The sequence below is a fragment of the Coregonus clupeaformis genome, unplaced genomic scaffold (genome assembly GCF_020615455.1).
Source record: "Coregonus clupeaformis isolate EN_2021a unplaced genomic scaffold, ASM2061545v1 scaf0327, whole genome shotgun sequence".
Taxonomy (NCBI): domain Eukaryota; kingdom Metazoa; phylum Chordata; class Actinopteri; order Salmoniformes; family Salmonidae; genus Coregonus; species Coregonus clupeaformis.
Genome location: NW_025533782.1, coordinates 155,024 through 171,253, shown reverse-complemented (window position 1 = coordinate 171,253; position 16,230 = coordinate 155,024). Strand labels below are relative to the sequence as shown.

Here is a 16,230-nt window from a genome sequence, read left to right as displayed (position 1 = left end):
TTGGGCAATTTTATGTTGATGGGTGAGAAAACAAATCAATTTAATATATTTTTAATTCAGGCTGTAAGACTACAAAATGTGGAGTCAAGGGGTATGAATACTTTCTGAAGGCACTGCATGCACATTTTCCAGTAAAAAATGTGTGTGTGAATAATTGTGAATAATGATAAATAGACTAGATATTGATAACAATGACACGTCACTGATTAATAGAAATATGGGTAACATGGCTTTTCACGACTGACTGAAACTGTTACAGTAGATTTGGTTTCCTGCACATTCTGTAGTACAGGAAATTAAAACTCAGCAGAGCCACAAAGGAGCTGTTGAGAGGAAGTAGCCTAATATTAAATATCACATCAATGATTACCATGGTTACCATGCAGTTTTACATACAGTTTTGGCAGACTATTGTTAATTTATTAATGTATGTAGGCCTATTGTAGATGCAATAAGCTTTGAAGGAATGACAAAAGGAAGACACTGGGATAGAATGGCAAGGAAGGATGTTGATTGTGAGGTTTCGAGTTCTAGTCCTTTATGGGCTTAAATTCGCTGTAATAAAATTGTAATAACAATATCATAATACAAATAAATAAAGGACATGTATTTTGTAAGTCAACCTTTTAATAGATTGCTCATATTGCTCATCACCATTTTCTGACATCCTTACATATGGGGTCAAAGTTCAGTGAGGTCGTCGTTGAGTAGAGACAGATGGACTGGGAGAAGAGGTTTCCGTCCATGTGTCTGCTTTAGAAGTCCTCATCCTTGTCGGGGAAACTGTTGAGCATGAAAAACCCAGCAGCGTAGCAGTTCTTGACACAAACCCGTGCGCCTGGCACCTACTACCATACTCCATTCAAAGGCACTTAAATATTTTGTCTTGCCCATTCACCCTCTGAATGGCACACATACACAATCCATGTCTCAATTGTCTCAAGGCTTAAAAATCCTTCTTTAGCCTGTCTCCTCCCCTTCATCTACACTGAATGAAGTGGATTTAACAAGTGACATCAATAAAAGATACAGCATTCAGCTGCATTCACCTGGTCAGTCTATGTCATGGAAAGAACAGGTGTTATTAATGTTTTGTATACTCAGTGTATAGCTTATATTTATGATACAGTATACAAATAGTCATTGTGATCAGCCATTGTCCTCTAATGATAAGAGGATTTGAGTATTTCTAATTCAAAAAACAGTAGTTTCCATTGGTTTCTCTATGAAAATCATTCTGTTGACTATGGGCAAGTTTAGCAAAAGGCAGATAAACCACTCTAGCTTGGCTTCCAGGATTTAAAAAAAGAAGAAAGGAATTTGTTTATGCAGGGTCCAATGGGCACATTTGCCAAGAACCACTAGAGAGAAAGTGAGGGGGGAATGAGGGAGGAGGTAGGAGGCAGGGCAAGAGAGAAGGAGGAGAGACTGTTTGAGGGAGAGAAAGAGAGTGTGAGTATGTGTGTGCAGGGAGATAGAGTGTGGGAGAGAAAGAGAAAGAATGTGTGTGTTTTGTGTGTTTGTGTGTGAGAGAGAGAGAGAGAGAGAGAGAGAGAGAGAGAGAGAGAGAGGAGCATGTGTCTGACTGTTAGTGGAGAGTGGAGCACCCACACTAAGACTCTAGCCCAGTAGAAGACTAGTAGTGTCAGCTGGGGCGGGTTGGCGGGAAAACCTGCTCTCCCACCGCGCTGGAGAGGGGAGGCGTGCTCTACTGGGGGTGTGAGTGTGTTGTGTGTGTGTGTGTGTGTGGATGGGCTGCAGGGGGAATGAGTGAACCCAGCCAGGACTCACTCATACGCCCCAAGGGTTTGACAGTGACACAGTGCACTACTCACTCCACCTCGCCGTGTCCCTTTGGAAGCGAGTCATGTACAGGCCAGGGCTCCCTAAAGTGCCGTGTGGTAACCCATATTTTATGCAGCCAGTCGCACACAGAGGAAGGGACAAACAGCACCTGTGCTCCACTCAGTGATATTATGCTGTGTAGGTGAAACCGTGCCAGATGAATGACTCACTTCCAAAAGACTGCTACTGTGATATGCTGAGGGGTAGAGGGGAGCGAGGGGGGTAGGAGGATAAAGCGTGAACAGCTAGAATAGAATGCATGATGGTTATTTTAATTTTTTTATTTAACCTTTATTTAACCAGGTAAGCCAGTTGAGAACAAGTTCTCATTTACAACTGCGACCTGGCCAAGATAAAGCAAAGCAGTGCGATAAAAACAACAACACAGAGTTACATATGGGGTAAAACAAAACATAAAGTCAAAAATAACACAGAAAATATATATACAGTGTGCAAATGTAGCAAGTTATGGAGGTAAGGCAATAAATAGGCCATAGTGCAAAATAATTACAATTAGTATTAACACTGGAATGATAGAGATGATGTGCAAATAGAGATACTGGGGTGCAAATGAGCAAAATAAATAACAATATGGGGATGAGGTAGTTGAGTGGGCTAATTTCAGAAGGGCTGTGTACAGGTGCAGTGATCGGTAAGGTGCTCTGACAACTGATGCTTAAAGTTAGTGAGGGAGATAAGAGTCTCCAGCTTCAGAGATTTTTGCAGTTCGTTCCAGTCATTGGCAGCAAAAAACTGGAAGGAATGGCGGCCAAAGGAGGTGTTGGCTTTGGGGATGACCAATGAGATATACCTGCTGGAGCGCATACTACGGGTGGGTGTTGCTATGGTGACCAATGAGCTAAGATAAGACGGGGATTTGCCTAGCAGTGATTTATAGATGGCCTGGAGCCAGTGGTTTGGCGACGAATATGTAGTGAGGACCAGCCAACAAGAGTGTACAGGTCACAGTGGTGGGTAGTATATGGGGATTTGGTGACAAAACGGATGGCACTGTGATAGACTACATCCAATTTACTGAGTAGAGTGTTGGAGGCTATTTTGTAAATGACATCGCCGAAATCAAGGATCGGTAGGATAGTCAGTTTTACGAGGGCATGTTTGGCAGCATGAGTGAAGGAGGCTTTGTTGCGGTCACGAACGTTGAGAGACGGGTCGGACCAAGGTGCCAGCAGCATTCGATTGAAGAGCATGCATTTAGTTTTACTAGTGTTTAAGAGCAGTTGGAGGCTACGGAAGGAGTGTTGTATGGCATTGAGCTCGTTTGGAGGTTTGTTAACACAGTGTTATGTATGCATGTAGGTGATATGTATGTGATATGTATGTGATATGTATGTGATATGTAGGTGATATATATGTCATATGTAGGTGATATGTAGGTGATATGTATATGTGCAGAATGCTGTCTGTATGTTGTCTGCATATCTATTGCACATGTATGATGCATGTATAATACATGCATGCAGCATTTATGATATCGATGTAAGACACTAGGCCTCGCTTGCCAGGGGATGTGAGATTAGTATGATAACACATGTAGCCTATACACGTGTCATGTACACATGTAGCCTCCTGTAGCTCAGTTGGTAGAGCATGGCGCTTGCAACGCCAGGGTTGTGGGTTCGATTCCCACGGGGGGCCAGTATGAAAAATGTATGCACTAACTGTAAGTCGCTCTGGATAAGAGTGTCTGCTAAATGACTTAAATGTAAAATGTAGCCTCTTATGATCTATGCATGACATTCTCCCTAATCCGAATAAGGATATCTTGCCCCTGCTCCTGGGATGTGAGGGTGTTGATGATGCAGATCCACCTGGTCTTGGCAGAATAGTCCCACCTCATATTACGTATCCCTCCACCAGGGTTGCCCAAAGTCATTGGTCCAGTCAGTACTAGGGAAGGGAGGCTGCACGTGCACAAAGCGCCCCCTAGGGGTGTAGTACATCACACAGTCAGATAGTGTGTTGAGGTGGGTCCGAATCTGAGAATACAAATTGGGAATTACTCATCAAGATAATTTTTTTAAAGAAGACAAATATGCTACATTCTTGATAAACGTCAGATTATTTTTTCACTCACGTCTTTTGTCTTTAGGTCAAACCAGTGACTGATGTCCTTTCCTGCACAGTCAATAATAGGCTTCAGAAGTAAAATCCGCTGAAAAACAATTGTGTCATTTAGTAAACTTTTGTAGCCTAATAATAGCCTATTTGAAATGCATGCATCTGACAACTCACCTTTAAACTCACTCACCAATAGTGTCAGGTCGTACACCTTGCCCAGATATGACACCACAAGTCGCCAAGGGTGTTATGAAGGGACACCTAGTTTGGAGTGAAATACTTTGGTCGCCACATTTGAATTACTTCTGAAAGTTTACCCAATGTATGAAGACCTATAAAAGGTCATGTACAATTTTGCAACTGAGTATATGTCAGAGATATAAAATGTAATTTATCTTGTTCATTTGCAAGCTCACTCGCTACATTGTATCAACAAACATACCAGCTAGAGCTCCGTTACTGTGGTAACCACGGACGCGTCTGGTACAGAGACAGCACGACACTCAGATCAGCCTTGCTGTATCTCACGAGCGGTTGAACAGTCCATAAATCACAAGACAGACATTTGACAAATGGAATGCTCAATTTAAAAACCGAATAGGTGAAACGTTTAAGCAAAGTTTTACCAAACCTCTGGTTTAACATACTACAATCCCCATTGCAATGTATTCCCTGATGCATTTCCGGTTGTACGTCAGATAAATAATTCCGCAAGAAAAATACAATCAAGAAAGGGTGGAATGGCAACAATGATTGAAGAAAATGGTCCATCAACTCACGTAGGGGTGATATACGTTTAATATTGTCGTATTTTACACACTTTTAACGCATTATATTCACTTTGCCAAACTGAAAGGAGAGCGTGCGTAACTGATCCATATATTTGTTGGGCAAGTTGAATCCACTAGCTAGCTAGGCTAACGTTAACGTAGCTAGCTAGCTAACGTTATTTGTCTCTGTCCACAAGCTACAGTACCATTAGCCAGCAGATCCGACCTGCTTGCTTACAGCTACACTAGGGTCAGACAGACTTTGTGTGTAGATTAAAGGATTTATGCGTTGTTCTCCGAATTGTCCCATTATCCCAACTATTACAGTGAGAAGATTGAACAAGATCTGCTAGTTTTGCTGGAAAACTGTCAATTTCGTCCTCATGCTAGCAGAAGCCACAGCAGCAATTTTGGAATGGCAATGTCAGCCAATCAGCTCCTTTGTTGTTCAACACCAGCACGTGCCATTCCATAATGGCTGCTAGTGCTGTGGCTACCGCTAGCTAGCATGAGGACGAAAACGAGCAAATCATTCTTTCTTCTCGGTGTAACAGTTGGGATAATGGGACAACACATTTCTCATCCCTGGATTGAGGTACGTTTTCCGAGCCATATCTCGTGCCGGCTGCGCAGTGTCTTAATCTACCCAGGAAGTCTGTCCGACCCTAGTGTAAATAGATTATTCTCCTTAGCTCTAATCTAACCCAAAGGCCGGCAGATGGCGATATTGAGTCGTTTCATCTTAAAAGCTAATTTATGCTTGTTCCAGAAATGTGGACCGCAGTTGCGGCCAAATCAAGCTCAGTACCGCATCGCTGTGCACCTCCCACATTTTGTAAAAATGCGGAGGGCTCCGTATAGCTCCGCATTGACATGATTGGTTAACGGTAGTTGGGGGCGGTATGTCTAGTATAAACACAAACTCACTTCCTTGACAACTTCCTTCACAACAGCTCTGCGAAGCGCAAGAAGTATAAATGCCCTGACTTCTGCAGAGGCCGCATAGCAGTAAATGCTGTACGGCAGGGATCATCAACTAGATTTAGCCGTGGGCCGATTATTTTCTTTAGCGGATGGTCAGGGGGCCGAAACATAATTACACATCATTTGTAGACTGCAAATTAACCGCAAGAAACCAGAAGAGATAATATTTGACTAAGTCATAATAATTGCAAACCTTGCTTACATTTGTATACAATCAGTCTCTCTATTATGTGTGTGAATACTTGGGAACAGATTTCCAAAATTAAAATCACTTGGAGCTGATTTCATGGTGTTTTGACAGTCTTTTATGTCCAAAAATGTAAATTACTTTTTTTTATTAAAATTTTTTGCTCAGAAAAAAATAGAGATGATGTGCAAAGAGAGATACTGGGGTGCAAAGTTGGGGAACCCTGCTGTATGGCCAATGCAGACTCGGAATGACCATAAATCGCTTTACTGTCCATTTAATGGCTAGAATGCATACTTTCTTTATGAAACACAATTTCCCACCACCATGCTAGAGTGGCTAAAGCTAGTCCCGGATGTTGCGTATCACATTCAGCCAATCAGGTTGCAGCAGTATGTTTCCCCCCCCCCGCATATGTTGTAGCTTAGACCCTATTTTACATCATTTAAGGTTTTTGTGTTTTGTCTGCTAACGGTCGAGACACAACATGCTCTTGAATACAGGGTGAGTTTCATGTTTTGGCTGATAAAATGAGAATAAAAAAAATAGACATTTCTACTTTCAATTGGTACCACAGAGATGGTTGGAGGTCCACACATCAGAAAATGTTGACTTGAATGGGAATATCTGTTGTTTTAAATTATACTGTCATACCTCTATAGGAAACCTATTGAAATCATAGAAATATAGATAATAGAATAGACATGACGTTTTAAATTGGCATTCGACGATGGTGGACCAGCGGCCATCTTTGTGATAGTAAATAGAAGTTAAAATGTAAATGTCAATGCTGTACCAGCTAAATTGCAGTGGTCTGAACTGGGATAGGTCCATTCTTTGAAATCAATTTCTATGATTGAAATGACACCCACCCTGTACTCAAGAGCATGTTGTCTCAACTGATGGCGGTCACAACACAAAAATCTCAGATAATGTGAAATAGGGACTAAGCTACAACATATGCGAATATGCATGCATTCTTTTAGTTTATGCGTTTTTTAAAATAATTTACGTTAAGGTTTAAAAATGACAATTTGTGATTTTTTTTCAAGAAATAAAATAGTTTGACAACACTGTAAGCTTTTAAATGATATCAAACTCAACCATTTATATTTTTCAGTGATGAAGACATGGATATCTCATGGTATGGTGGGGTATGCAAAATGGGTCAACTTTGTGCACCTTTATCCCCTGAATGTTTTGGCATTCAGGTTCAAAAAATCACTTTCTGACCAAAAGGGATGCTGTCAAAAAGTGATTGAATTAAAAGGGATTTACCCTTGTATGATTATAGGCCTATCATCTAATTTCTCCCCAATCCCTATTTCTAGGGGCAGAGTGAACTGTCATCCTCTTCTTCCAGAGCGCGTCAGAAGCTGGAGAGCCTACTGAACAAGAACATGAGAATCAGAATGACAGACGGACGGACGCTGGTGGGACTGTTCCTGTGCACCGATAGAGACTGCAACGTCATCCTGGGGTCCGCTCAGGAGTTCCTAAAATCCTCAGGTACAGTGCCTTGCAAAAATATTCATCCCCCATTGGCGTTTTTCCTATTTTGTTGCATTACAACCTGTAATTTAAATGGATTTTTATTTGGATTTCATGTAATGGACATACACAAAATAGTCAAAATTGGTGAAGTGAAATGAAGAAAAAAAACTACAAAATAAATAACGGAAAAGTGGTGCGTGCATATGTATTCACGCCCTTTGCTATGAAGCCCCTAAATAAGATCTGGTGCAACCAATTACCTTCAGAAGTCACATAATTAGTTAAATAAAGTTCACCTGTGTGCAATCTAAGTGTCACATGATCTGTCACATGATCTCAGTATAGATACACCTGTTCTGAAAGGCCCCAGAGTCTGCAACACCACTAAGCAAGGGGCACCACCAAGCAAGCGGCACCATGAAGACCAAGGAGCTCTCCAAACAGGTCAGGGACAAAGTTGGGTTGGGTTATAAAAAAATATCTGAAACTTTGAACATCCCACGGAGCACCATTAAATCCATTATTAAAACATGGAAAGAATATGGCACCACAACAAACCTGCCAAGAGAGGGCAGCCCACCAAAACTCACGGACCAGGCAAGGAGGGCATTAATCAGAGAGGCAACAAAGAGACCAAAGATAAACCCTGAAGCGGAGATTGGAGTATCTGTCCATAGGACCACTTTAAGCTGGACACTCCACAGAGCTGGGCTTTACGGGAGAGTGGCCAGAAAAAAGCCATTGCTTAAAGAAAAAAATAAGCAAACACGTTTGGTGTTCGCCAAAAGGCATGTGGGAGACTCCCCAAACATATGGAAGAAAGTACTCTGGTCAGATGAGACAAAAATTGAGCTTTTTGGCCATCAAGGAAAACGCTATGTCTGGTACAAACCCAACACCTCTCATCACCCCGAGAACACCATCCCCACAGTGAAGCATGGTGGTGGCAGCATCATGCTGTGGGGATGTTTTTCATCGGCAGGGACTGGGAAACTGATCAGAATTGAAGGAATGATGGATGGCGCTAAATACAGGGAAATTCTTGAGGGAAACCTGTTTCAGTCTTCCAGAGATTTGAGACTGGGACAGAAGTTCACCTTCCAGCAGGACAATGACCCTAAGCATACTGCTAAAGCAACACTTGAGTGGTTTAAGAGGAAACATTTACATTTCTTGGAATGACCTAGTCAAAGCCCAGAGCTCAATCCAATTGAGAATCTGTGGTATGACTTAAAGATTGCTGTACACCTGCGGAACCCATCCAACTTCAAGGAGCTGGAGCAGTTTTGCCTTGAAGAATGGGCAAAAATCCCAGTGGCTAGATGTACCAAGCTTATAGATACATACCCCCAAGAGACTTGCAGCTGTAATTGCTGCAAAAGGTGGCTCTACAAGTATTGACTTTGGGGGGGTGAATAGTTATGCACGCTCAAGTTTTCTGTTTTTTTTTTCTTCTTCAAAGTGGTAGGCATGTTATGTAAATCAAATGATACAAACCCCCCAAAAATCAATTTTAATTCCAGGTTGTAAGGCAACAAAATAGGAAAAATGCCAAGGGGGGTGAATACTTTCGCAAGCCACTGTAACTAAAGTACATATTAGGTCTACATATTCTAGCAAGTTCACTGCTCTTCACCGCTGTTCCAGCAGAGCAGTGGGTGCAGGGTTTTGTCCCAACCCAGCACTAACACACTTGATTCAGCTGATCAGTCAATCATTAGTTGATTTGCTGTAAAAACCTGCAGTCAGAAAGTATTCACACCCCTTGACCTTTTCCACATTTTGTTGTGTTACAGCCTGAATTTAAAATTGATTAAATGTATCTGTTTTTGTCACTGGCCTGCATACAATACCACTTAATGTAAAAGTGGAATTATGTTTTTAGATGTTATTTTTCAAATTAATTCCAAATTAAAAGTTGAAATGTCTTGAGTAAATAAGTATTCAACCCCTTTGTTATGGCAAGCCTAAATAAGTTCAGGAGTAAAAATGTGCTTAACAAGTCACATAATACGTTGCATGGACTCTCTGTGTACAATAATAGTGTTTAACATGATTTTTGAATGACTACCTCATCTCTGTACCCCACACATACAATTATCTGTAAGGTCCCTCAGTCGAGCAGTGAATTTCAAACACAGATTCAACCACAAAGACCAGGGAGGTTTTCCAATGCCTCACAAAGAAGGGCACCTATTGGTAGATGGCAACAACAAAAAAAGCAGACATTGAATATCCCTTTGAGCATGGTGAAGTTATTAATTACACTTTGGATGGTGTATCAATACACCCAGTCACTACAAAGATACAGGTGTCCTTCCTAACTCAGTTGCCGGAGAGGAAGGAAACCGCTCAGGGATTTCACCATGAGGCCAATGGTGACTTTAAAACATTTACAGAGTTTAATGGCTATGCTAGGAGAAAGCTGAGGATGGATCACCAACATTGTAGTTACTCCACAATTCTAACCTATTTGACAGAGTGAAAAGAAGGAAGCCTGTACAGTATTACCTTAGTGCAACAAGGCATGAATACAAAGTGTTATGTTTAGGGCAAATCCAGTACAAATCCAATACAACACGTTACTGAGTCATGTTATGGGTATGCTTGGAGTTTTTCAGGATAAAGAAACAGAATGGAGCTAAGCACTGGTCAAATTATAGAGGAAAACCTGGTTCAGTCTGCTTTCCACCAGACACTGGGAGATGAATTCACCTTTCAGCAGGACAATAACCTAAAACACAAGGCCAAATCTACACTGGAGTTGCTTACCAAGAAGACAGTGAATGTTCCTGAGTGGCCGAGTTACAGTTTTGACTTAAATCTATGGCAAGACCTGAAAATGGTTGTCTAGCAATGATCAACAACCAATTTGACAGAGCTTGAAGACATTTGAAAATAAAAATGGGCAAATGTTGCACAATCCATGTGTTTAAAGCTCTTAGAGACTCACAGCTGTAATCGCTGCCAAAATTGCTTCTACAAAGTATTGACTAAGGGGTGTGAATACTTATATAATAAGATATTTCTTTATTTCATTTTCAATAAATTTGCTAAAATGTTTTATTTTTGTCATTATGGATTATTGGGTGTAGATGGGTGAGAAAAAATATTGAATTCATTTTGAATTCAGGCTGTAACACAACAAAATGTGGAATAAGTCAAGGGGTATGAATACTTTCTGAAGGCGCTTTAGCTCTCTGGGCCTGGGAGTAAACACTACTCTAGCTTCCCCACATGATATGCAGTTTCTATTTTGTAACATTGTAACATGACCATTATTACACAGTGTGCACAGATCCATATTTAAAATGTATTTTGTTTGCTTGTTTTGCATCAGACTCCTTCTCTCAGGGTGAGCCCAGAGTGCTGGGGTTAGCCATGATTCCCGGCCATCACGTGGTCTCCATCAAGGTGGAGTCAGACAGCCTGTCCGACACACAGGGGTTCGGGGGCAGCCACTGAAGAACAAGCTGAGCTCACCCAAAGTTGGAGGACACTAGCCTAGAAAAGGCTACAGTACAGACTTGAAATGGAGAATTAAATCAAAGGAATTCCAGATGCGGCTGATATCTGGTGCCAGTGTCATAGGTTTACAAGTCAGAGCCAAGATGTGTGCGAGATGTGACCAGGCATCCCCAGTGACATTACAGTGTGTGTGAAGTTAATACTGAGCATAAAAGGTTTTTGCGCAATTTGAGCCAGACTGTACAGTATGTGTCTGTGTGATAAATGTTTTTCAATACATTTCAGTATCTAAACCTGTGTCTGATCTGTCAATGAGGAACGATGCAGACTGTCCTTATATACTGTTAGTGCAGCAGTTACAGATAGTTCAGAGCATATGAATAGCTAAACGGAATTACTTACTTGACTTAAACCCTTGGCTCCTATTAGGTGCATAGGTTATTGACGAATGTCCTCCATCTCACTCTTCAGGGCAAGTCTTTCCAGGTCACACCATTTGAGGCCATCAGTTAGCTGTTCAGTAGAGAGTTCAAATCAAATTGTATTGGTCACATAAACATATTTAGCAGATGTTATTGAGGGTGTAGAGAAATGCTTGTGTTCCTAGCTCCAACAGTGCAGTAGTATCTAACAATTCACAACAATACACACAAATCTAAAAGTAAAAGAATGGAATTAAGAAATATATACATATTAGGATGAGCAATGTCAGTCGGAGTGGCATGGACTAAAATACAGTAGAATAGAATACTGTATATACATACACTACTGTTCAAAAGTTTGGGGTCACTTCGACATTTCCTTGTTTTCGAAAGAAAAGCATTTTTTTTGTCCATTAAAAGAACATCAAATTGATCAGAAATAGAGTGTAGACATTGTTAATGTTGTAAATGGCTATTGTAGCTGGAAACGGCTGATTTTTAATGGAATATCTACATAGGCGTACAGAGGCCCATTATCAGCAACCATCAGTCCTGTGTTCCAATGGCATGTTGTGTTTGCTAATCAAAGTTTATCATTTTAAAAGGCTAATTGATCATTAGAAAACCCTTTTGCAATTATGTTAGCACAGCTGAAAACTGTTGTGCTGATTAAAGAAGCAATAAAACTGGCCTTCTTGAGACTAGTTGAGTATCTGGAGCATCAGCTTCATTAAATAGTACCCGCAAAACACCAGTCTCAACGTCAACAGTGAAGAGGTGACTCCGGGATGCTGACCTAGGCAGAGTTGCAAAGAAAAAGCCATATCTCAGACTGGCCAATAAAAAGAAAAGATTAAGATGGGCAGTCTGAGATATGGCTTTTTCTTTACAACTCTGCCTAGAAGGTCAGCATCCCGGAGTCGCGTCTTCACTGTTGACGTTGAGACTGGTGTTTTGCGGGTACTGTTGAATGAAGCTGCCAGTTGAGGACCTGTGAGGCGTCTGTTTCTCAAACTAATGTATTTGTCCTCTTGCTCAGTTGTGCGCCGGGGCCTCCCACTCCTCTTTCTATTCTGGTTAGAGCCAGTTTGTGCTGTTCTGTGAAGGGAGTAGTACACAGCGTTGTACGAGATCTTCAGTTTCTTGGCAATTTCTCGCATGGAATAGCCTTAATTTCATAGAACAAGAAGATCTTTGTTTCTGGCCATTATGAGCCTGTAATCGAACCCACAATTGCTGATGCTCCAGATACTCAACCAGTCTCAAGAAGGCCAATTTTATTGCTTCTTTAATCCGCACAACAGTTTTCAGCTTTGCTAACATAATTGCAAAAGGGTTTTCTAATGATCTATTAGCCTTTTAAAATGATGGGCCTCTGTACGCCTATGTAGATATTCCATTAAAATTCAGCCGTTTCCAGCTACAATAGCCATTTAAAACATTAACAATGTCTATAATGTATTTCTGATCAATTTGATGTTATTTAATTGACAAAAAAAGTGCATTTCTTTCGAAAACAAGGACATTTCTAAGTGACCCCAAACCTTTGAACGGTAGTGTATGAAATGAGTAAAGCAGTATGTTAACATTATTAAAGTGACTAGTGTTCCATTATTAAAGTGACCAGTGATTCCATGTCTATGTACAGTGGGGAAAAAAAAGTATTTAGTCAGCCACCAATTGTGCAAGTTCTCCCACTTAAAAAGATGAGAGAGGCCTGTAATTTTCATCATAGGTACACGTCAACTATGACAGACAAAATGAGATTTTTTTTCTCCAGAAAATCACATTGTAGGATTTTTTATGAATTTATTTGCAAATTATGTTGGAAAATAAGTATTTGGTCAATAACAAAAGTTTCTCAATACTTTGTTATATACCCTTTGTTGGCAATGACACAGGTCAAACGTTTTCTGTAAGTCTTCACAAGGTTTTCACACACTGTTGCTGGTATTTTGGCCCATTCCTCCATGCAGATCTCCTCTAGAGCAGTGATGTTTTGGGACTGTCGCTGGGCAACACAGACTTTCAACTCCCTCCAAAGATTTTCTATGGGGTTGAGATCTGGAGACTGGCTAGGCCACTCCAGGACCTTGAACTGCTTCTTACGAAGCCACTCCTTCGTTGCCCGGGCGGTGTGTTTGGGATCATTGTCATGCTGAAAGACCCAGCCACGTTTCATCTTCAATGCCCTTGCTGATGGAAGGAGGTTTTCACTCAAAATCTCACGATACATGGCCCCATTCATTCTTTCCTTTACACAGATCAGTCGTCCTGGTCCCTTTGCAGAAAAACAGCCCCAAAGCATGATGTTTCCACCCCCATGCTTCACAGTAGGTATGGTGTTCTTTGGATGCAACTCAGCATTCTTTGTCCTCCAAACACGACGAGTTGAGTTTTTACCTAAAAGTTCTATTTTGGTTTCATCTGACCATATGACATTCTCCCAATCCTCTTCTGGATCATCCAAATGCACTCTAGCAAACTTCAGACGGGCCTGGACATGTACTGGCTTAAGCAGGGGGACACGTCTGGCACTGCAGGATTTGAGTCCCTGGCGGCGTAGTGTGTTACTGATGGTAGGCTTTGTTACTTTGGTCCCAGCTCTCTGCAGGTCATTCACTAGGTCCCCCCGTGTGGTTCTGGGATTTTTGCTCACCGTTCTTGTGATCATTTTGACCCCACAGGGTGAGATCTTGCGTGGAGCCCCAGATCGAGGGAGATTATCAGTGGTCTTGTATGTCTTCCATTTCCTAATAATTGCTCCCACAGATGATTTCTTCAAACCAAGCTGCTTACCTATTGCAGATTCAGTCTTCCCAGCCTGGTGCAGGTCTACAATTTTGTTTCTGGTGTCCTTTGACAGCTCTTTGGTCTTGGCCATAGTGGAGTTTGGAGTATGACTGTTTGAGGTTGTGGACAGGTGTATTTTATACTGATAACAAGTTCAAACAGGTGCCATTAATACAGGTAACGAGTGGATGACAGAGGAGCCTCTTAAAGAAGAAGTTACAGGTCTGTGAGAGCCAGAAATCTTGCTTGTTTGTAGGTGACCAAATACTTATTTTCCACCATAATTTGCAAATAAATTCATAATAAATCCTACAATGTGATTTTCTGGAGAAAAAAATTCTCAATTTGTCTGTCATAGTTGGCGTGTACCTATGATGAAAATTACAGGCCTCTCTCATCTTTTTAAGTGGGAGAACTTGCACAATTGGTGGCTGACTAAATATTTTTTTCCCCCACTGTATATAGGGCAGCAGCCTCTAAGGTGCAGGGTTGAGTATCCGGGTAGTAGCCGGCTAGTGATGGCTATTTAACAGTCTGATGGCCTTGAGATAGAAGCAGTTTTTCAGTCTCTCTGTCCCAGCTTTGATGCACCTGTACTGACCTCGCTTTCTGGATGGTAGCGGTGTGAATAGGCCGTGGCTCGGGTGGTTGATGTCCTTTTTGGCATTCCTGTGACATCGGGTGTTGTAGGTGTCCTGGAGGCCAGGCAGTGTGCCACCGGTGATATGTTGGGCAGACCGCACCACCCTCTGGAGAGCCCTGCGGTTGCGGTTGGTGCAGTTGCTGTACCATGCGGTAATACAGCCCGACAGGATGCTCTCAATTGTGCATCTGTAAAAGTTTGTGAGTGTCTTAGGGACCAAGACACATTTCTTCAGCCTCCTGAGGTTGAAGAGGAGCTGTTGCGCCTTCTTCACCACACTGTCTGTGTGGGTGGACCATTTCAGTTTGTCAGTGATGTGTATGCCGAGGAACTTGAAGCTTTCACCTTCTCCACTGCGGTCCCGTCGATGTGGATAGAGGCGTGCTCCCTCTGCTGTTTCCTGAAGTCCATTATCAGCTCCTTCATTTTGTTGACGTTGAGGTTATTTTCCTGGCACCACTCCGCCAGGGCCCTCACCTCCTCCCTGTAGGCTGTCTCATCAATGTTGGTAATCAGGCCTACTACTGTTGTGTCGTCTGCAAACTTGATTGAGTTGAAGGCATGCATGGCCACGCAGTCATGGGTGAACAGGGAGTACAGGAGTACAGGAGGGGGCTGAGCACACACCCTTGTGGGGCCCCTGTGTTGAGGATCAGCGAAGTGGAGGTGTTGTTTCCTAACTTCACCATCTGGGGGCGGTTCGTCAGGAAGTCCAGGACCCAGTTACACAGTGCGGGGTTCAGACCCAGGGCTCTGAGCTTACATGATGACACATGATTGTGAAATTTAGCCATTATTTCCTGGGAATGTGTATTTGCCGTATTAGTTGTGATTACAGTGTCCTAGGAAACACATCTACGCTTAGTATACAACACATTAAGAACACCTGATTTTTCCATGACAGATTGACCAGGTGAAATCTATGATCCCTTATTGATGTCACTTGTTTAATCCACTTCAATCAGTGTAGATGAAGGGGAGGAGAGAGGTTAAAGAAGGATTTTTAAGCCTTGGGACAATTGAAACATGGATTGTGTACAGTCATGGTCAAAAGTTTTGAGAATGACACGAATATTAATTTTCACGAAGTCTGCTGCCTCAGTTTTTATGATGGCAATTTGCATATACTCCAGAATGTTATGAAGAGTGATCAGATGAATTGCAATTAATTACAAAGTCCCTCTTTGCCATGAAAATGAACTTAATCCCCCAAAAACATTTCCACTGCATTTCAGCCCTGCCACAAAAGGACCAGCTGACATCATGTCAGTGATTCTCTTGTTAACACAGGTGAGTGTTGACGAGGACAAGGCTGGAGATCACTCTGTCATGCTGATTGAGTTAGAATAACAGACTGGAAGCATTAAAAGGAGGGTGGTGCTTGAAATCATTGTTCTTCGTTTGTTAATAATAATAATATGCCATTTAGCAGACACTTTTATCCAAAGCGACTTACAGTCATGCGTGCATAAATTTTTTGTGTATGGTTGGTCCCGGGGATCGAACCCACTACCTTGGCGTTGGTTACCTGCAAGGAAACAT

At 41.8% G+C, this 16,230-nt stretch overlaps 1 protein-coding gene and 1 long non-coding RNA gene across 4 annotated transcripts; one reads left to right on the top strand and one right to left on the bottom strand.

Moving 5' to 3' along the window:
* Positions 1 to 3,508: 3,508 nt before the first annotated feature.
* Positions 3,509 to 4,548, bottom strand: LOC121572116. Its single transcript, XR_006001815.2, has 3 exons — positions 4,102 to 4,548; positions 3,944 to 4,021; positions 3,509 to 3,845 (listed from the first exon to the last, which is right to left on the bottom strand). It is a non-coding gene; the product is annotated as an uncharacterized LOC121572116 (long non-coding RNA).
* A 52-nt stretch (positions 4,549 to 4,600) lies between these two features.
* On the top strand, positions 4,601 to 11,123 carry LOC121572115 (N-alpha-acetyltransferase 38, NatC auxiliary subunit). Of its 3 annotated transcripts, none has more exons than XM_041884037.2 (3): positions 4,601 to 4,706; positions 7,200 to 7,377; positions 10,703 to 11,123. In XM_041884037.2, the coding sequence occupies exons 1-3, from the start codon at positions 4,668 to 4,670 to the stop codon at positions 10,825 to 10,827; spliced, it is 342 nt and encodes a 113-aa protein (XP_041739971.1). In that variant the 5' UTR covers positions 4,601 to 4,667; the 3' UTR covers positions 10,828 to 11,123. The 3 variants fall into 3 exon arrangements, with proteins under 3 accessions (XP_041739971.1, XP_041739970.1, XP_041739972.1); XM_041884036.2 differs by having other exon boundaries at positions 4,606 to 4,712; XM_041884038.2 differs by having other exon boundaries at positions 4,624 to 4,706; positions 7,232 to 7,377.
* Positions 11,124 to 16,230: the final 5,107 nt, after the last annotated feature.